The sequence below is a fragment of the Eubalaena glacialis genome, chromosome 13, assembly GCF_028564815.1.
Source record: "Eubalaena glacialis isolate mEubGla1 chromosome 13, mEubGla1.1.hap2.+ XY, whole genome shotgun sequence".
Taxonomy (NCBI): Eukaryota; Metazoa; Chordata; class Mammalia; order Artiodactyla; family Balaenidae; genus Eubalaena; species Eubalaena glacialis.
The window spans coordinates 71,276,860-71,297,013 of NC_083728.1; the positions used below are offsets into that span (position 1 = coordinate 71,276,860).

Consider the following 20,154-nt stretch of genomic DNA (forward strand, 5'->3'; position numbering starts at 1 on the left):
CCCATATACATAAGGTTTTGATGGCTACTGCCAGATTGTTCTCCAGAAAGGGTTCACCAATTTACACTCCCATCAACATAGCAGTATTTTGGAGTGCCTGTCCCCTGCATCCTTGCCAACCTGGCTACTGTCAGTCATTTTAAATCTTGCCATTCTGATTGTTGAAAAATGATCTCTTTCAGTTTGCCTTTCCTTGATTCTTAGTGAGTTTGAGCCTCTTTGGATAGGTTTATTGTCCATCTGTGGTGAATTGGCCTGACATTTTTTGATCATAGTAAACCTTTAGGCAGGTCTGTTACATTCTGCAGTGAGGGATTGTCTGCCTTGTGCTCATACTTCTTTTTTAAGCTTTACTGAGGCATAATTGACAAATAAAATTGTAAGATATTTATTAAAGTGTGCAACGTGATGCTTTGATACACATATACGTTGTGAAAGGATTCCCTCCATTGAGTTAACGCATATGTTACTTTACATACTTACCCTTTTTTTGGTGAGAACATTTAAGTTCTACTGTCTTAGCAATTTCACTTATACAACACTGTGTTATCATCTGTCATCACCATGGTTGCTTATACTTTTTTAAAAGATTCAAAAATTGCTGCTGAAGAGATTGTCTTGCCTTTTCTTAGGACAACTCCAGAAAGAAACGTGACAGAGATGATAACTCCACTGTAGGATCAGATTTTGAGCCTTGGGCCAGCAAACGAGGAGAAATCCTTGCCCGGTACACTACCACGGAAAAGCTCTCTATTGTGAGTACCAGTATACTTTTCTCCCAGTGTCTACTTCAGATTTAGTAGTTCTTTTTGTTATTACGATTCTGCACCCGATTCCAGCGTGTAGGTTCCCCCCCACACACCAAGCAGTTCTTCGACACCAGTGGGGTGTCCTATAAATCAGCTCAATTCTGACATTGTCTCCCTGGAGAGAGCACCAGATCCCACAGCTTAAGGGCTCAGTCCCCACATCAGATGCTAATCAAAAGTCCAGGTTGTTACCTGCCTTCTGACCAGGTAGCTATAAATCAGAGTTTCCCATGACCACCTCTTTGGGTTCAATTAATTTGCTAGAGTGGCTCACAGAACTGACTAGACTACTGGTTTATTACAAAGGATATTAAAGGATATGAACCAGTAACTAGATGAAGAGATACCTAGGGTGAGGTCCTGAACAAAGGAGCGTCTGTTGCCATGGAGTTTGGGGTCCAGCACGGCAGCATGTGGATGTGTTCTGATTCACCAACCCGGAAGGTCCCTGAACCCCGTCCTTTTGGGTTTTTGTGGAGGCTTCCTTACATAGATATGATTGATTAAATCATTGGCCACTGGTGATTGATTCAACCTCCAGGCCCTCTCCCCTCCCCAGAAATCAGGGAGGTGGGACTGAAAGTGTCCACCCTCTAATCATGTGGTTGGTTCCCCTGACAACCAGCCTCCATCCTTAGGTGCTTCCAAAAAATCACAGGAGAGTGCTTCCTAAAAAAAACAGAAGACTCCTGGATTGTTCTCTCACCTAGGAAATTCCAAGGGTTAGGAGCTTTGTGCCAGGAATTGGGACAAAGACTAAACATATATTTCTTATTATAAATCACAGTATCACAGTTATGTTGCCCCAACGCCGAGGTTCTGTAAGTTTCAGTTATTATGTCAATGTTAGTTGGGAGAAAACGTGCTAATCGGTTTCTCAAAAAATGTGTTAAGAATTGGATCAGGCACAGTTCAAAGAAAGAACTGGAGCCGCAGAGTCCTGTCTCTGGGGGAGGTGAGAGTTACGAGGGGAGGAGAGTGCCATCCTGAAGAAGGTTAACTTCTTACTGTTGCTCAGGGAGTCGCATTGGTGGGTTTTCTGCCAGGGCTGGAAGTTCACTGTTTCTTTGGGTGGCGCTCACGAGGTCAAGTTGTTGGCTAGTGCCCGAGGCTTACCTTGTACTCTGCAAGTCACTCAACCGGGGAAAGCAGGTTAATGCTTATGTCGTCAAGGACTAGCTTGTAACTGAAGCCCTCCCTAAAAAAGAGAGATGTTCGTCTGTCTTCATACCGGAAAGAAGTCTAGAGGCAGATAGTCCAGGACTATGTGGCAGCTCCAGAGTCATCAGGGACCCAGCTCTTTCTGTCTTGCTGCCCTGTCATGTTCAGTGTTACCTCAGGAAAGGGGAAAGTGGGATGCACCCTCTCTCATTCAAGAACACTTCCTTGGGACTTCCCTGGTGGTCCAGTGGTTAAGATTCCACGCTTCCACTGCAGGGGGAGGCTCGGGTTTGATCCCTGGTTGGGAAACTAAGATCCCACATGCCGAATGGTGCGGCCAAAAAAAAGAACACTTCCTGGAGTCCCCTCAACATGTCCAGTTACATTTGTCTTGAAGGTAGTCATGGGCTGTACACAGTGCACCCATCAAAAATCGGGGCTGTGAGCAGGGAGGAAGGGGTGAACTCAGTAGCGACTAGGAAGGTTCTGCTCCCTTCTCCCAGAGTCTATACTTGTTAAGCAGAATGGTGGAAGAATTGCTGGACTATTTAATTCTTTTTCTTACTGTTTTCTGATTGCACTGATTTAATATAAAACCGTGATTCTCAACCAGGAGTAGTTTTACTCCCCAGGGGACATGTGGCAAGGTCTGAAGACGTTTTTGGTTGTCACAACTGTGGGAGTGCTGCTGGCATCTAGTGGGTAGAGGCCAGGGATGCTGCTAAACATCCTGCAGTGCACAGGACAGCCTCCCACAACAGAATTTTCCAGCCCATAACGTCAATATTGCCGAGGTTGTGAAACCCTGATTTAGAGTAAGCTAAATGCTTTCACATTGCCACCATTGTCTCAAAATTTTGCTTTTTGTTGGCTCATTTTGAGAGTCCTGAAATGAGTAGAAATTTGAATCTCTAGTAGTTTCTAGTGAGCTGTATTTTCTTCCTTTGAATAAATATTTCTGTTTTTCATTTAGATAAATAAGTGGCTTTGTTGGAAAACGATGGATCATGTTGTCTTAGTGCTGCTTGAACAATAAGTAAAGTTTTTTGTCACAGGATCCAGTAAGTTTTAAAAAATATTAACAAATATTTTTTGCCTCTGCAGAATCTTTTTATGGGATCTGAAAAAGGTGAGTTTTTGCTGTTGTTACTGTTTTGATGGGGAATTCTCCCATTACCTTTAATACAGTTTTCCAAAGGAAAAAAAATCCAATCCTGATGTTTAATTCAATTGAAGCTATTATTTCCTAGATTATGTATAGACTTAGTAGAATCAAAATACATATTTAGATGACGAATGAAAAAGAAAAGACCAAAGAGTTTACTAGGAGGAAAACAGAAACTCAGTGCTTGATTTTGGGATTACAGAGCAGTAGTCTCCCGTCTGTGTGCCTCCTCACTGGCTGGGAAATGGTTGAAATTCTCCTTTCTACAGATCCTTTCCTTTGCCTTAAGTCTTTATCCCTTGTGAAAACACAGATGCACCGGTGAGGGGAGTCACACACTCAGTCTTATCAGCCACTGGTCCCTGAATACGGCAGTTCTCAATTTCTTGTGCCAAGACACAGTCTGGACCAGGGTGTCTCAAACTAGCTGTTCAGCAGAGTCACCTGAGGAATATATATATATATATTTCATAAAAATATAGACCACTGGGCCCCGCTCCACTTATTGAATTAATCTTGAGGAAGGGGACCCAGGAATTCCGTTTTTGAAGCTCCTGGGTGATTCTGAAGCCACTGTCTTAGACCCTATATCATGGGGGTGCAGAGGAGCACAGCCGTGGTTTATGTGCAAATCGCTGGTATGGCAGCTGCAACTCTCCTTGTTCTCTGCAGGTTGAGACAGCACATTAGAAATCAAGAGAGTCGGAGCACCTTTGTTATGGGCATAACTTTGACCCCAAACCATAAAAAAGTAAATCATAGCATTGCATATCTACCAGCTTGGAGAGATCAGAAAGTGACGATATCATTTGCTGGTGAGAGTGTAGAGCAACAGGGACGCTCATGTGCTGCTGGTGGGAGTGTAAAATGACACAACCACTGTGTAAAGCACTTTTGCATTATCTGTTAAAATTGAAGATGGGCCAACCCTTTGACCTTGCAGTTCCACTATTAGGATATACCCTAGATCAGAAATTGGCACACTATATCCTGGAGGCCAAATCTGGCCCACTGTTTGATTTTGTAAATAGTCTTATTGGAACACAGCCATGCGGGTTTGTTTACATATTGTCTATGGCTGCTTTTGTGCTATAATGGCAGAGTTGAGTAGTTGTGACAGAGACTGTATGACTCACAAAACCTAAAATACTTACATATGGCCTTTTATAGAATGCATTTTTTCAGCTCTGCCCAAATCCATGTTTCTTAAAGTGTGGTCTAAGGACCAGCAGCATTGACGTCACCGGGGGCTCATTAGAAATGCAGAGTCTCAGGCCCTGCCAGACCTAGTAAAAATCAGAATCTGCATGTTAACACATCCTTAAGTGATTCCTGTAAAAGTTTGAGAAACTACCCTGAAGAAATGCATGCATATATGAACCAGGAGACATGCACAGAAATGTTTATAGCATATTGTTCATAGTAGCCCCAAGCAGGATACAACCCAAACATCCACTGACGGTAGAATAAGAAATAAACTGTGATGTAGTCACACAATGGAAAATACTAAACAGTGGTGAAAATGTGTGAGCTACAGCTTTATGCAATGATAGGGGTAAACTTCATGAACTAAAGTCAGTGGTGAATGAAAGAAGCAAGACAGTGTACAATCTGGGTGGTGGCTACAAAGGTTTTATAATTACCTGTTAAAATGTACATATATGCATGTTCTGTACTATATTTCAAAATGAAGGGAAAAGTAGAAGTAAGGTAAAAAAAAATCAAATTATTTGGAAACTTCTTAATTTTAGTAGTTGTTAGTAATTAAATAATTGTACCATGCTCTCAGCTGATCCCAGACAAATCTGTGAGTTAACACCAGAGCTAAGAAACCAGTGCCTTAAAAGAGTAAACTTTAGTTCCTGAGAGTGAGTTCGGTAGGCAGGAGCAAGGAAACCTCTGATCTAGAACGGAAACACCCTTAAGATGGAGAAAGGGTTCTGAAACAGGAGGCTCTGGAGGGCAGCAGCCAGCTGGCCAGAGAGCCCTGTCCTGTGACCGGCCCGTGGCCTGGAGTCCTTTCCTTCTCTCCCCGCCACTCCCTGCTGATGGGAAGAGTTGTGCTACGGATGATGGAAGGAGGCTCACTAGTCCTGTTTGCTTGAAGAGACGGCTTTGAAGCCCTAGTGTTTCCACCTCTGGACAGACAGTGGGATTGTTGTTTTGTTAGTTGTTAGTACCACAGTTCTGCACTGTGAATATGAGCCTGAGAGGGCCTTTTGTTTGTGGAAAACAATTAAATGATGGATTTTTGGCATCCTTATCTGAACCGCCTTTCTTTAGGAATAAACAAATGATTCAGTGAAAAGTTTGTAAATATCAAATGTCGCAGAACCTTTTTGAGGCTGGCCCACTGCACTCCCGCGGGCAGCTCCTAAGCAGAAATGTTTCTGATGAAACTTTGGTTACGTAAGGAAGTTGCTTTCAAAATCTCAGGGAGTTTTCTGTAATGAAGTTGTTCCCCAGCCTCTTTATTCATGATGAAGTGTAGAGTGAAAGATGCCTTCCTTTGGGGGTATTGGTGACAGAGGAAAGCCACCTGTGTGACATGAATCCATTCTGTTTAGGCAAAGCTGGGACTGCCGTATCCGCAATGTCGGAGAAGGTTCGGACCAGGCTGGAGGAGCTGGATGATTTTGAGGAGGTGAGCAAGTCAGTTGTTGAATCCAGGGAGGGGCGGGGCTTCCCGTGCTTCTGCCAGGTGAGGTCAGTCTCGGTGGCTGCTCTCTGATTAACTCTCGAGCTGCGCATTGCGTTCAGTCCTCCTGAGGCACCAGCTGATCCAGGGAAAGATGCCAGTGGCGCGGCTGGCCCAGCTCACAGGAGCCTTCCTTGGGCTGGTTTTCTGAAGGCTTTTTTCTCACTGTGATGCTTGAGCAAACCCCAGGTGTCTGGAGACAGGGTCTAACTGTGAAAGCCAACGGTAGCCATCTCCCAGGAAGCCGCCTCGTATGGTGTAAAACGGTCATGCCTGCTGCAGAGGCTGCGCATGGTCGCTCAGCTGCTGAACTCTTTCAGTTAGCCTGCACGTGCTTTTAAAGAACATGACTCTTGCCAACTCATAAAAATTAGTAAATTTAACGTAAAAATCCAGATTTCTGACTTCTCTTAAATTCCACCTAACTGTGGGCTCACATTCTTGCATTTAACCTGGGTGTGTACTGTCCAGGTTGCATGGTCCTCCCTGGCCCAGTTCACTCATAGACATTACTAGCCTGGCCCCTGGAGACGGTGAGTTTGCATCCTCTGGAGTATCATTTAGAGAGGCAGCATAACATGGGGGTTAAGAGGGCAAACTCAGGAGCCAGACTGCCTGGGTTTGAATCCTGGCTCTACTGTTTGGTAATTCTGTAATTTGGGACAAGGTGCTTAAGAGCTTGAGCTCTGTGCCTCAGTTTACTCATCTGTAAAGTGGGGGTGCCACCTAGTACCTGCTTCTTAGGGTGATTACAGGGGATTACATGAGTTAATGTATGTGAAGTGCTTAGACCAGCACCCAGCACATGGTACGTGCTTTGCAAGTGTTAGCTGCTGTCACCGTCACCATTCTGAGTCTAGAGGCCTTAGCTTGACTGCTTATTAACAGGGTGCCCTTGGGCATTCATCTTCCTATACCCATTTCCTCATCTGTAAAATGGGGATAAAAAATACTGTTGTGTAGGCTGAATGGGAATGCTCTGAAATCCACAGAGGTCCATATAATGGCAGTTGCCATTGCTCTGTCCTGCATCTTGCCCCAGTTTCAGGGTCCTTCCAGCTCTAAGACCAGAGTTGTTAGGTGCTCAGCAGAGCCTAATAGTCCAATATTTTATTTTCCAATTCAGAAATGACATATTTTGAATTAGGGCGCCCGAGAGCCTCAGTCTGCGTGTCATCAGTCAACCTTGGCTGGTAGGAAGGGAATTGCTAAGGGTTTTATCAAAGCTCTTTTGTCTGTTGAGTATCTGAAAGTCACTTGAGCTGGCTTACACGGAAAATAAGGACTGTATGGAAGGATACTGGGGCACTACCCTGAACCCAGAGGCACAGTGGCCTGGAACCAGGAACTGAAAAACCACCCAGAACCCCAGCAGCTGTCCTCTGTGTCTCTTGCTTCTGTGTAGCCTCCAGACTCTTTCTAGTTCTCCTTTTTTTTTTTTTTTTTCCTGCAGACTGGTTTCCTTGCTTCTCCCTGCTCACAGGAGCACATGGCTGTCCCATGGCTTCCAGGTTAACATAGCATATTAGTCAGGATAAGACTAGGTTGTGCTGTGGTAACAAATGAACCCCCATATCTCAGTGGCTTAATATAACAAAGGTTTATTTCTTCCTCACATTACTCGTCCAGTGTAGGTGACAGACATACCACCATCTCATGGTGCTGCCATCTCAACATATGGCTCCAGGGTTGTCACAGCAGAGCTGAAGAAAGGGTCGCTTTTCACTGCCTCAGCCCAGAGGGAACACATGCCACTCTATTCACCACCCATTTGCCCAAACTAGTCACGTGGCTCCTCCTACAGCAGAGGGGCAGGGAGGATCCTATCTCACAGTTCAAGTGACCAGTTGGGATCAGTTCAGATTTCCTGAACCTCCTACTTGTATTCCTTTAATAAAGTGTTCTTCCAGCAATCCCACTCCTGGGCATATATCCAGAGAAAACTCTAATTCGAAAAGATACATACACCCCAGTGTTCATAGCAGCACTATTTACAAAAGCCAAGGCATGGAAGCAACTTAAATGTCCAACAGATGAATGGATAATGACAATGTGGTGTATTTATACTATGGCATATTACTCAGCCATAAAAAAGAATGAAATAATGCCATTTGCAGCAACATGGATGGACCTAGAGATTATCATACTAAGTGAAGTAAGTCAGACAGAGAAAGACAAATATCATATGATATCACTTATATGTGGAATCTAAAATATGATACAAATGAACTTATTTACAAAATAGGAACAGGCTCCAGACATAGAAAACAAACTTATGGTTACGAAAGGGGAAAGGGCAGGAGGATAAATTAGGAGTTTGAGGTTAACATATACACACTGCTATATATAAAATAGAAAAACAGCAAGGACCTACCGTATAGCACAGGAAACTATACGCAATATCTTGTAATAAACTATAATGGAAAAGAATATGAAAAAGAGTATATATATGTATAACTGAATTATTTTGTTATACATCGGAAACTAACACAACATTGTAAATTAACTATACTTCAATTAAAAAAAAAAAAGGAGTTCTTTACTTTGGATTCCAGGCAACATTCATATAAAAAAGATTTGGTTCCTGGTCTCCTCATGTGGATTAGCATGACCCTCACTGCTGTGAGCTGTGCAGTCAGCATCTTAGCAGTAGGCAAGGATTAGTGAGCATGTACTGTGTGCCGGGTGGTGCCAGGTCTTTACATATGTTATAATATTTCATCCATGTGATGACCTTGCCCTCTTCTGCCATGGGTTTTTGCTGGGTCTGCTCTCTGTCCTGAATGCTCTCTCCCTGGTCTAGTTAACAACCCTCCATTGCCTAGTTAACACCACTGAGAGTTTTTCTCAAGCATCACTTCCTCCCGGAAACCATTCTTGACCACCATTCTAGAGTCCATTCTGAGATGAACCTTTCCCCCAACATTTGAATATCCCTGAAATTGGACTGTGTCTTTCAATTGGTGCATGTCCATGATCAGCATTTTTTCTTCCTTAGTGGTACATAAAACAGTTGTGCTTCTTAAAACGGGCACCTGAGATTCAGAGAACTATGATATGTGTCTTTGTAGAATTGTTTCCCCGAGCATTTGCCTCAGTTTGTATTAATGTCCATCTTGTCCTCTGTACCTTAAACTCCATTAGTGCTGAAACAATGTCTTTTTGCTCACCTTTGTATCTGGGGCATCTGGTATACCATACTTGCCTGGCACACAATACCCCCCAATAACTATTTGTTGAATAAGGTAAGTCCTGTTATCACTGTTCACAGAAGAGACTCAGGGAGGAAAGCAGCTCACCTAGAATCATACGGTTAGAATGTGGCTCAGCTGGGAATGGGCTCAGGTCTGAGTTGTGTTCAAGGCCAGTTTTTCAATCACTGCCCTCTAGCCGTCTTTGCAGAAAACTCAAAGAACCTCTTTGATTACAAGACAGAACTATCAATCCTGGTCAGGATATGAGGACAACTTAGAGACCAAAACTCAGCTAATACTCAGTATTGTTCATGGGGGCGAGGGGTGAGTCCAGCAATGTTTTTTCTTCTGTGCCTGTATCTTTCTACTTTCTGCCCACAGGGATCCCAAAAGGAGCTGTTGAATTTGACTCAACAGGATTATGTGAACCGCATAGAGGAGCTCAACCAGTCGCTGAAGGACGCCTGGGCCTCGGACCAGAAAGTGAAGGCTCTAAAAATAGTCATCCAGGTCAGGTCGAGTGATTTTTTTTTTTTTCCCCCAGAATTTCCTTTGTAAAATTCCTTTGTGGATAATTAAGGTTTTCAGAGGCCTGTCTTCAGGGTCTTACCCTAATTTTTTCATCTGTTCTATTTTCACGTACTTCCTGTGAAAGGCCATAATTATGAATCAGTGTTTTTATGAGATGGCTAATCCCAGGGCCACCATGTGCAGCTGCATAGGTTGTGCACTGTGCAATTCCAGGAAATTCACCCTAGATTACAGAATTACTGATGTCCCCCCTGGGTTGTGCAGTTCATTGGCCCTGTTACATCCGCTGACACATTTATGATTTGTGTAGACTAAAGATTGATCAACTGTCTTTTGGGTTTCCTTGACCAGATTTTCTTTGTATCTTTGGAACTAATGGTTGTGTGTCCCTGATATATGCATTTTGGGGTCATGTTCTGCATAATGATGTGACAAAGAAAATGTATATACAGTGTTAAGAGAGGTATGTTTGTTGAATCCTGTTTGTTGATGGATTTGTTAATCCATGACAACTCTTGGATCACAAGAGCAAGTTCCAGAGGGAAAACAGCTTATTCTGTTTCTTGACTCTTAAGATCATCCTGTCTTGGCAAAACATGCTCAGAAGTACACTGTAAAAGGAATAATGTATGCATTATGCTTTTCAGAGCAGAGTTAATAGAGAATTTCTGAACAGCCATTTTAGTTCAGAAGGACAAGATTTCATTCCTGTTTATTGTCATGGGAACGTGACATTTGTTTTCTTACTCTGGGAGTCTTTACACTGGGTACTTGAAGTCTTTTAAGATGACACTTTGTATGGCAGGTGCTATTTTTTTGGTGTTCATGACAGAGGCAAACCCAAGCCCTTTTCCCTTCCATCACTGTTGTTAGTTGACAAAGCAAATACTCTGAAGAAGGGTTCTCTCATCCTGCAGGCATGTGATGGAGGCTGCTTGCTGAGTGGCTCAAGTGAGAGAGCATCTAAACTAACAAGAGCTTCTTCAAAATATTTTTGTTGGCAACATCTCTCCATAGAGTATTGTGGTATAGAACTGTGACTTCTAAGAGTTTTACATCTGGAGGAGATTTGATTCATGTCTTCCCAAAGAAAATAATCATGAAACTGTTTAATTAACTCTATATCTAGCTAATAGTAACGATTTGACTTTCAATGCTTTAAAGACTGCCTTCTTTATCCAAAAAAGCTAGTCAAGGTACAGAATATGGAGAAATGAGCAGTTTCCCTTATTTCCTCTGCAGTCAGGTTTTACTTTGTTTGTTTTTTCAGCTTTACTGAGGATATTTTACATATCCTAAAATCCACCATTGTAAATGTACAATTCAGTGATGTTTTTGGTAAGTTTATAGAGTTGCCCAGCGATTACGCAATCCAAGTTTAGAACGTTTTCATAGCCACCGCCCCCCCCCCCCGCCCCACCCCCTGCCCAAATTTCCTCAAGCCTGTTAGCACTCAAACCCTGCTGCCACTTTCAGCCTCAGAAAAACCACCGATCTGCTTTCTGACTCTATGAATTTGCCTTTCCTGGACGTTTCATGTACATGGGGTCACTCATTATGTAATCTTTTGCATCTGGCTTCTTTCACTTACCATGTTTTTGAGGTTCATCCACGTTGTAATATCAGTACTCTGTACCTTTTTTCTGCTGAATAGTATACCACTGCATGCATAACCACATTTTACTTATCCATTAACAAGTTGATAGACATTTAAGTTGTTTCCACTCTGGCCATTATGAATAATGCCGCTGTTCACAATTGCATACAAGTCTTTGTGTGGATGTATATTTTCATTTTTCTTGGATAGATTCCTAGAAGTGGAATTGCTAAGTCATATGGTAAGTTTATGTTTAACTTTTTGAGAAACGGCCAAATTGCTTTCCAAAATGGCTGCACCATTTGCATTCTCACCAGCAGTGTATGAGGGTTCCAGTTCCTCTATATCTTTTCCATCACTCGTTTCGTTATTGTCCGTCTTTTTGATTATAGCCATCTGAGTGGGTGTGAAGTGGTATCTCATTGTGGTTTTAATTTGCATATCCCTACTGACTAATGATGTTGAGCATCTTTTCATATGTTTATTGGCCATTTTTATATCTTCTTTAGTGAACTGTCTATTCAAGACTTGCCCATTTAAAAAATCAGGTTGTTTGTTTTCTTGTTGAGTTGTAATAATTCTTTATCCTTGATACGAGTTCTTTATCAAATACGTGATCTACTTGTATTTTCTCCTAGTCTATGGCTTGTCTTTTCATTTTCATAATGGTATCTTTTGAAGTGTAGGAGTTTTTAATTTTAATGAAGTCCAGTTTATCAGTTTTCTCCTTTTTGGCTCATGCTTTTGGAGTTGTATCTAGGAACTCTTTGCATAACCCAGGGTTGTGAGAATTTCTTCCTGTGTTTTATTCTAGAAGCTTTATAGTTTTAGCTCTTACATCTAGGTTATATGGTCCATTTTGAATTATTTTTTTGTATGTATGGTGTGTCTAAGTTTATTTTTTCCATATGGATATCCAGTTGTCTCAGTAGCATTTGCTGAAAAGACTTATCTTGGCACCTTGGTCAAAAGTCAATTGGCCATAAAAGTAAGGGTTTATTTCTGAACTCTCAATTCTATTCCATAGATCTATAGGTATGTCCTTATGCCAGTACCACACTTGATTACTATAGCTTTATGGTAAGTTTTGAAACTAGGTAGTATAAGTCTTTTAACTTTGTTCTTCTTTTTCAGAATTGTTTTGGCTCTTCTGGGTCCTTTGCATTTCCATTTGAATTTTAGGGTCAGCTTGTCAATTTCTACCAAAAAAAAAAAAAAAAAACCTTTGGGATTTTGATAGGGATTGTACTGACCCTATAGATCAGTTGGAGAGATTTGCCATCTGAAGCAGAGTTAATCTACTGATGCATAAATTATGTATCATTCATTCTGTTGATGGGCGTTTGGTTCTTTTCTTTTTCCTTTTTTCATTATTATGAACGATGTTGCTGTGAACGCTGGTCACGTCTGCTGGTGACCATATAAAGTGTTTCTCTAGATGAAGGCCCATGCCTAAAAGTGGAATTGCTCGGTGTAGGATGTGTGCCTTGTCTGCTTTTCCAGACAATGCCAAGTTATTTTCCGCAGTAGTTGTGCCAGCCTGCACTGTCGTAGCAGTGGGAGTGTGAGAGTCTGTGCTATTCAGTGGCCTACCAACATTTGGAATGAGCAGACTTTCTATTTTAATTTTTCCAATTTAGGAGGTAATAGCATCATATTTTATTGTGGTTTTAATTTGCAATTCCCCGATTATAATAAGATAGAGCATCTTTTCACATGTTTATTGGCCATTGGGGTTTCCTTTTCTGTAAAATGCCTTTTGTTGATTCCTTTTGCTCATTTTTCCATTATGTTATTTGTACCTTTCTTACTGATTTTTAGGATTTAAAAAATACATATTGTGGTCAGTAATTGTCCTCTGATTAATTAGTATGCTTCCCTCCTTTCCTGCCTTCCTTCTATCCATCCATCTAGTCATACTTTCTTATACTGAACCATAGATTATCTTTTAATTTATCCATTTGCTTCGGTTCAAATTTTTGGTTTTTAATTCCAACTTAATTTTAGGAACTGCTAGTTTCCATCTAGAATATTGCTAATTGGAAACAAATGAAAAACATTCTTTTAGTATTTTTTCCGCAGTGTTAATAAATTCAATAGCAAGTATTTCAGGCAGAGTAATTTATCAGTTAGTTGCTCAGGAAATGTTTATAACAATGGTTCTCAACCTTGGCTGCACATTAGAATCACTTGGGAGCTTTAAGAAATCCTGCTGTCCAAGCTGCACCCCAGACCAGCTTAATCAGAATCTCTGAGAGTGGGATCCAGGCACTGTTATTTTACAAAGCTCCGCAGATGATTGCGAAGCTGAGAACCCTTGGTTTGTAGAATGCTCATTTCATTCAGAATGTGGTACGGATTGTGGATCTCAGGAACCCAGTGTGTCCTGGGCTTGTTTCAGTGCAGCAGTCACCTGGGGCCCTTGTTGAAAATACTGATTTTGGAGCAGGGAATCTGTTTTTTTAACACATACCCTGGGGTGCCTGATTTTTATTGGTTTAGGAAACTGCACCAAAGCTTTACAAAAAACTGTGGAATCTTCAAAATAGTGATTTAAAGGGTAACTTCAGTTGATGACGCTATTATGATTTTAACTTTGGATTAAAAAAATTTTTCTGCTTCCTATTATCTTTATAAAACACACGTTCTGTGACACCAGCTTGGGAGACGAATCAATGCACAGGTGTTGGGAAACGCCAGCTGTGTTTAATTTGAAATCTTCTGTTTGAATTCTCTCTCCCTCTCACCTCACCAGTGGGCAGTAACCCATCTCTGAGGGGCTCTGGGTAGGAACTCAGGAGATGTCACATCCCTAGGAACCAAGAGCTGTGTATTGTAAACAGTCTCTAGGATTCAGAACTGTTTGTTTTTTCCAAGCCCTGAAATCTCATGGGGTAGTTGTTTAAGTTGGAGCTCTCATAAAGGGCATGTGAAAAACACAAAGCAAGCGTGTCAGGAAATGGAGTTCTGTGTACATCCAAATGCCACATTTGGTGTCATTGCCATTGTTTTAACAGCTTACATTCCCCTCAGCTCCAATCCCCAAATAACATTTGGGCTATGAGAGGATGTTTTACAAATTAGACACATTGTTTACTTTTAGTTACATAATGCTAAGGAGAAACTTGATGAATGTAATAATTTAGATATTGTGTAACAAAGCCAAACTGAAAACACATGTCAGCCTACATCTTGATATGATGAACTTTCTAGCCATTCTGTGCACTTTGGAAGCGCATACATATGAAAGGACCCTTTCTAAATGTCCAAATAGTTTTTTTTTTTAACGTGACATTTTTCCTGTCTGATAAAATATGGCAAGGTTATCTAGTTCCTTATCCAGACTTCTGAATTTGCAAAGATTTCAGGGCATTACTTCTAGTTCTTCAAAGTAGAGATAGATTTTTGTTTCTGATTATACAAGATGACTTCATCTGGGGTGTTCGGGGCCACGTTGTGTGGCTGCCATCTTCCATTATGAGGCCTGAACACTTCGATGGCCCTCTGGCGTGAGTGATGGCAGAGGGATTGAGGAATTCCCTGCAAAGCCAAAATGTTCCTGGCTTGCAGAGCACAGTTCCAGAGAAACATGTAACTCTTTGAAGCTTGTCACGTTTCCTTTTAGAAGGAAATTTAAGAGTGAGTATAAATAAGAGATGCTAGTTTAAGAAACCCTGGAGGGCTTCCCTGGTGGCGCAGTGGTTGAGAATCTGCCTGCCAATGCAGGGGACACGGGTTCGAGCCCTGGTCTGGGAAGATCCCACATGCCGCGGAGCGACTAGGCCTGTGAGCCACAATTGCTGAGCCTGCGCGTCTGGAGCCTGTGCTCCGCAACGAGAGAGGCCGCGATAGTGAGAGGCCCGCGCACCGCGATGAAGAGTGGCCCCCACTTGCCGCAACTAGAGAAAGCCCTCGCACAGAAACGAAGACCCAACACAGCCATAAATAAATAAATAAATAAATAAATAATAAAAAATTAAAAAAAAAAAAAAAAAGAAACCCTGGAGATTTGCCTATGGGGTCATTTCATAGAAAAGAACCTTTAAGAATCAAGACCATTCTGAAATAAACCAGAGGAGGCAATGCTGAAAAGATGGAGTCACCAGCAGGGACGCTGGTTGACTTCTCTGGTGACCGAGTGCTGACCCTAGTTCAGACCCTCTGGATAAGATTCCTGAGTTGTGGCTTTCTTGAGGGAGGTGATGGTGCCTTTCATTAAGAGGCTCTCTTGTGAGCAGAGTTGACTCCCTTTGTCAAAAGCACGGTGGTTTTGCTTGTCATTATACCTCCAGTGACTAGAACCAGGCCTGGCACATGGTATACACTTGCACTTGTTTGTGGAAATCCTTAATTTTCCAGGCCTGGAGTGTTCCAACCCAGTCAGACGTGACAGTGACTTTTCTTTTCTCTTCTCTTTTTCTAGTGTTCAAAGCTTCTTTCGGACACAAGTGTTATTCAGTTCTACCCAAGCAAATTTGTCCTTATCACTGACATACTTGATACATTTGGTAAGTACTAGTTTTATTCATTTCAAATCTAAGAAGTACGTTTGTTTTGCCAGAAGTTGGATGGTAGAGTTGCTTTAAATTGGGTTCTGCTGTGGTTTAAATTACTAGGTAAGTCACGAGGGAGACCAAAACTCCCACCCCTACCCTTGCTCCCCTGCTCTAATGAGGGGAGCAAGGGTGCGGGTGCTGTTTTTGAAGGAATTTTAAATTGTGTGTTTCTAACCTTCTGATAGGCTAGCGAGGCGAGTGAGCGAAGCAAGGCAGGCTGGGGAGCACACGTCTTATACAGACCAGCCTCGGTGCATCGCCGGCCAGCTCATGGCATCTGGAACTCACTTTGTTCAGAACTGAACCTGGCCTCTCCTCCCAGCCCTTCCCCACCTGCGCTGGGTTTCTGTCTCAGGGGATGGCGGCACCATGTACCCCCGTGCCCACGCTGGAAATCTGAGAGTCTTCTCCCCTGTGCCCTATGTCCAGCCCATCACCAGGTTCTTCAATTCAGCCTCCTCAATCTCTCCCCAGTATGTCCATTTTTCTGTCTTCTCTGTTAAAACCTTAGTCCAAGCCACTGTTCTCTGCCCCATGGATGATGGCTGCAGCTCCTATGAGGTCTTCCTGCATCATTGTGGCTGCCCCTTGTCCCACACTCCACCCCTCAGGCCGAATGATCTTCGGGAGCGCAGCAGAGAAGTTTAGACTGAAGAGATTACCCAGGAGCCCCTTGGAGAAACAGGAGGTCTCCATGCTGCTTGGTGATGGTCAATGGCCAGAACATCATGCCATTAGCAGTTTGCTCAAACCGTGCAGCCTGTAGGCTGTATACGACGTTCAGCAGTGAGGTGCCCCACAAGAACTAGGAGACAGTCATTCTGAGAACTGAACACATTGGAGGTCAGAACAGACCTTTGCTGTCTTGCCAAGGAAGGACCAATGGGCTCCCAACCTGGCAAGCCTTGTCTGTGACCCATTGAAAGGTCAAATGTGTCAGAAAATGAAATGTCATTCAGAGAGACCCATTTATTTCTGTGCGAGAGACCCATTTATTTCTGTGCAGGAGACCGGGGACCTGAGTGTATTAGCTAGAATAAGTGATAGAAAACCTAACTCATTCATTTCCTCTTGGAACAGGGGGGAGTATTTATTGGCTTATGTTGAAAAGGCCAGGGGTAGTTTCTGGCTTCAGGTATAGCTGGATTCAGGAACTCAAACAGTGTCTTCAGGACCTTGGCTTTTTCTAGTACTTTTTCTTGGGTTGGCTTCATTCTTAAGCTCCACAAAGTGTCCTCAACTTTTATCAGTTTTGCTGCTAGTAGTCCCAGGGCAAGGAAGGAACTTTTATCCTCGCTTTCCAACAGAAGTCCTGGAATTCCATCTCATTGGCCTGGCTTGGATCACATGTCAGTCCCTGAGCCAGTTATGGGATCTGGGGGATGAAATGTGTAGGTTATCCAGAGCTGGTTGCCCCAAAGGAGAAAGGGTGATGCTGTTGCCAGAGGAAAGGGGAATGGGAGCTAACTGGGCTAAAGGAAGAGATGTCCCGGCCAAAAGACGGGACCTTTGGGTTCAGATGATCCGGGAAGGTGGCATCGGACACTCTGCTGGGTGCTGAGGTTGTGTCAGCAAATGAGAAACAAAAATCCCTGCCTTCGTGGGCTGTGCCAGAAAGAGAGGATTCGCAGAACAAATAAGTAAACCCGATTGTGTGTTAGACAAGGATTGGTGCTACGGATGAAGAAAACCCAAACCAGAGCAGGGTGAAGCGGGCAGCGCTTTTATTTAAATGGGGGGGTCGGAGGAGGCCTCGCTGGGAAGTTGGTGTGTGGGCAAGTACTTGAAGGAGGTGAGAGATGAGCTGTATGCTGGCAACGTGGGGCCGGCTTACGACCAAGGAACAGCCAGTGCAAACACCCTGTGGTGGGAGAAGGCCTGGCAGGTCTGGAGAACTGAGAGGCCGGGGGCGGGGGGCTGGAGGGGGGCGAGTGGGGTGGGGACGTGGCCAGAGAGCCTGCTGGGCCATGTAGGCCATTGGAAGGGCTTGGACTTTGAGCCCGAGGGCATGAGGAGCCGCCCAGGGTGTTGAGCAGAGGAGACGCAAGTTCCAGTTTGCGTTTTAATGGGCTCCCTCTGGCTGCTGTGTTGAGACTAGACTGCAGGGCGAGGGTGGAACGGGCAGCCCAGTTGGGAGGCTGATGCAGCACTTCAGGTGAAAAATGAGGGTGGCATGGCCCCGGGGAGGCGGTGGGGATGGGGGAAAGTGATCCAGGACACATGGGTGCATTAGGCTCTCAGAACAGATATCCATCGCACACCCCTTGGGCCTTGACTTGTCCTCATATCCAGCTTGCCTTCAGGGAGCGAGGGTGTCAGTCAGCGAGGGAGGCCAGTGGCCATGTCTGGTTCTCCTGACAGTTCTGTTTCTCATGGTGAGTTGACACATTGGCCTTCTGGTTTCCCTCGCCAGCCTCCTGCAAGTTTCTTTGGCATGAGTCAGCATCCCTGGGTGAGACCAGCTCTGAGATGCTGACGAGCCCGCAAGCCTGGCCAGATCCAGACATTAACCTTGTGGGAATTTGGGGCAGCCATTCTGTCAGCCTCTGTGGTGGCGGCCCAGTCCCATGCCTCGGCCGGCCAGGATATGGTGTAGATGCCTGCCGTCCTTGCTGTATCCCAGAAATGAGCTGGGCTGGGAGTTGAGAATAACGGTGATAAATCCTCAGCAAATAAGGGTTTTCCTTGGGACTGACTCTGTTCTAGGTGCTTTAGTGATCTGAAGTCATGCCGTCCTCATAACAGCTCTATGAGGTAGGGTCTGTAATTATCCCCACTTCACAGATGAGGAGCCTGAGGCACAGGGAAGTAAAGCAGCTTGTCCAAGTCCCCAGGGTAGTGAGTGGCAGAGCTGGGACTCAAATTGAGTTCTCTCTGCAGTCAGAGCACCTGCTTTATTTCTCTTGTACTTGGCTCACAGGGGAAATTCTCTCTACAAAACTACAAATGTGTGTACCTTTGACCCAGCAACTTTGCCTCTGGGAATTCATCCAACAACCCAAGTGACCGTCCATAGGGGACCAGTTAAACAAACGACGGCACATCTGTATGCTGCAGTTCGAGGAGGCCTCTGAGAGTGAGGACGTGCTGTGTTCCAATGTGGAAAGATCCCCAGGGTACATTATCAGGTGAAAAACTCAAGATGCAGAACTGCTAGAGTATGGTCCCTTTTGTTTAAGAAAGGAGGAAAAATTAGAGCGCTTGGTTGTTTTCACTTGCGTATGCCTAAAGAAACATTAGAAGGATCCCCAAGGAGCTAATAAAAGCGGGGACCCTCAGAGGGTGGCTTGAGCAGTGAGCTGGATGGGACGGGACGGGCTGAGAGAGAGACTTCATTGAGTACCTCCTGCAGCCTTTTGAATTTTGAATGGTGGGCATGTTTTACCTATTCAAAGCGTTCCCAGAGGTGCCCTTGTTCAGATCTGTTGTGAATAGCTTTCCTCAGGAGTGCGAGGCAGCCTGCATGTGCAGGTGCTCGAGGACACTTTGTTATGCTTTGGGGCTAATGAGCAGCTTTCACCTTTTAAAAAGGGGGCGGAACTGGCCTTGCTTGGGTGGCAACTCGGAGTGCTGAGGTCCATTGTGCATGTGTTGCTGTTAACTCTGCTTCACAGGAAGATGTGCTGCTGTACGGGGGCAGGTGGTCAGTGGTTGTGGACGAGGCTGACCGAGGGCGGGAGCGTCTTGCTGGGCAAGGATGCGGGACACGGCCCCAGGCATCTGCAACTGCAGCGCTTTAGCTGGGATTTCCCTGGCGGCAGTGAGCACAGAGCTGGGCTCTGGCGTCTCTCTGCCTGCATTCCTTGCCTCTCCTCCTACAGGGTTGTGTGAACTTGAGCCTTGGTTTCTTCACTTGTGAAATGGGCATAATAGGCCTTGCCTCTGGGGATTTCTGGAGAGAATTAAATGAGAGAATGGGTAGGAAGCACATGATGTCCTTCCTCTTCTAGGAGCTGGCAGGGTCAGTGTAAACAACTTAGAGCCGTGCCTGGCACAAAGTAAGGTGCTCAGAAACTGTTAACTGTTGTCACTGTTGTTATTGATCTATTTTAGTGTCCTTGATTTATAAGAAAGTGAATCAAGAAAGAAAATCTAGGGTCAGGTATTATTTCTCAAAACAGTTGTCCACTGACTTAACAAAGGAAAACAAATATTCACCAAACTCTTTTGGCCAAAAATGGTTTTGTGGTTAAAGGCCTTAGGATATGAAGGTGAAATATAAAAATTGTGCTTTCGTTTTTAAAAGAAAGCTAGTTTTGGAGAGATGGCAAGCTTTTTGTGGAGGAAGTAAAGGCATTGGGTTCTCTTAAGCCCGGTCCACGCACTCTAGGAGGTATGAGAAGTTACATGGTTGCCCGGCGTGGCTTGCTGTGCTGTGTGATGGCCAAGGTAAACTGCATGTAGTTCCAATGCCGGGGGTTCTGTGCTCATCTCAGAGGAGGC

The 20,154-nt window shown here is 44.0% G+C and overlaps 1 protein-coding gene across 4 annotated transcripts in view; it reads left to right on the forward strand.

Moving 5' to 3' along the window:
* VPS35L (VPS35 endosomal protein sorting factor like) overlaps positions 1–20,154 on the forward strand; it is a 118,351-nt gene that overhangs the window by 11,688 nt on the left and 86,509 nt on the right. For all 4 annotated transcript variants that reach the window (XM_061208178.1, XM_061208180.1, XM_061208181.1 and 1 more), the window contains exons 4-8: positions 633–755; positions 3,075–3,099; positions 5,703–5,779; positions 9,409–9,537; positions 15,579–15,663. In XM_061208178.1, the coding sequence (XP_061064161.1) occupies positions 633–755; positions 3,075–3,099; positions 5,703–5,779; positions 9,409–9,537; positions 15,579–15,663 (439 nt within the window). The remainder of the gene's footprint in view (positions 1–632; positions 756–3,074; positions 3,100–5,702; positions 5,780–9,408; positions 9,538–15,578; positions 15,664–20,154) is intronic.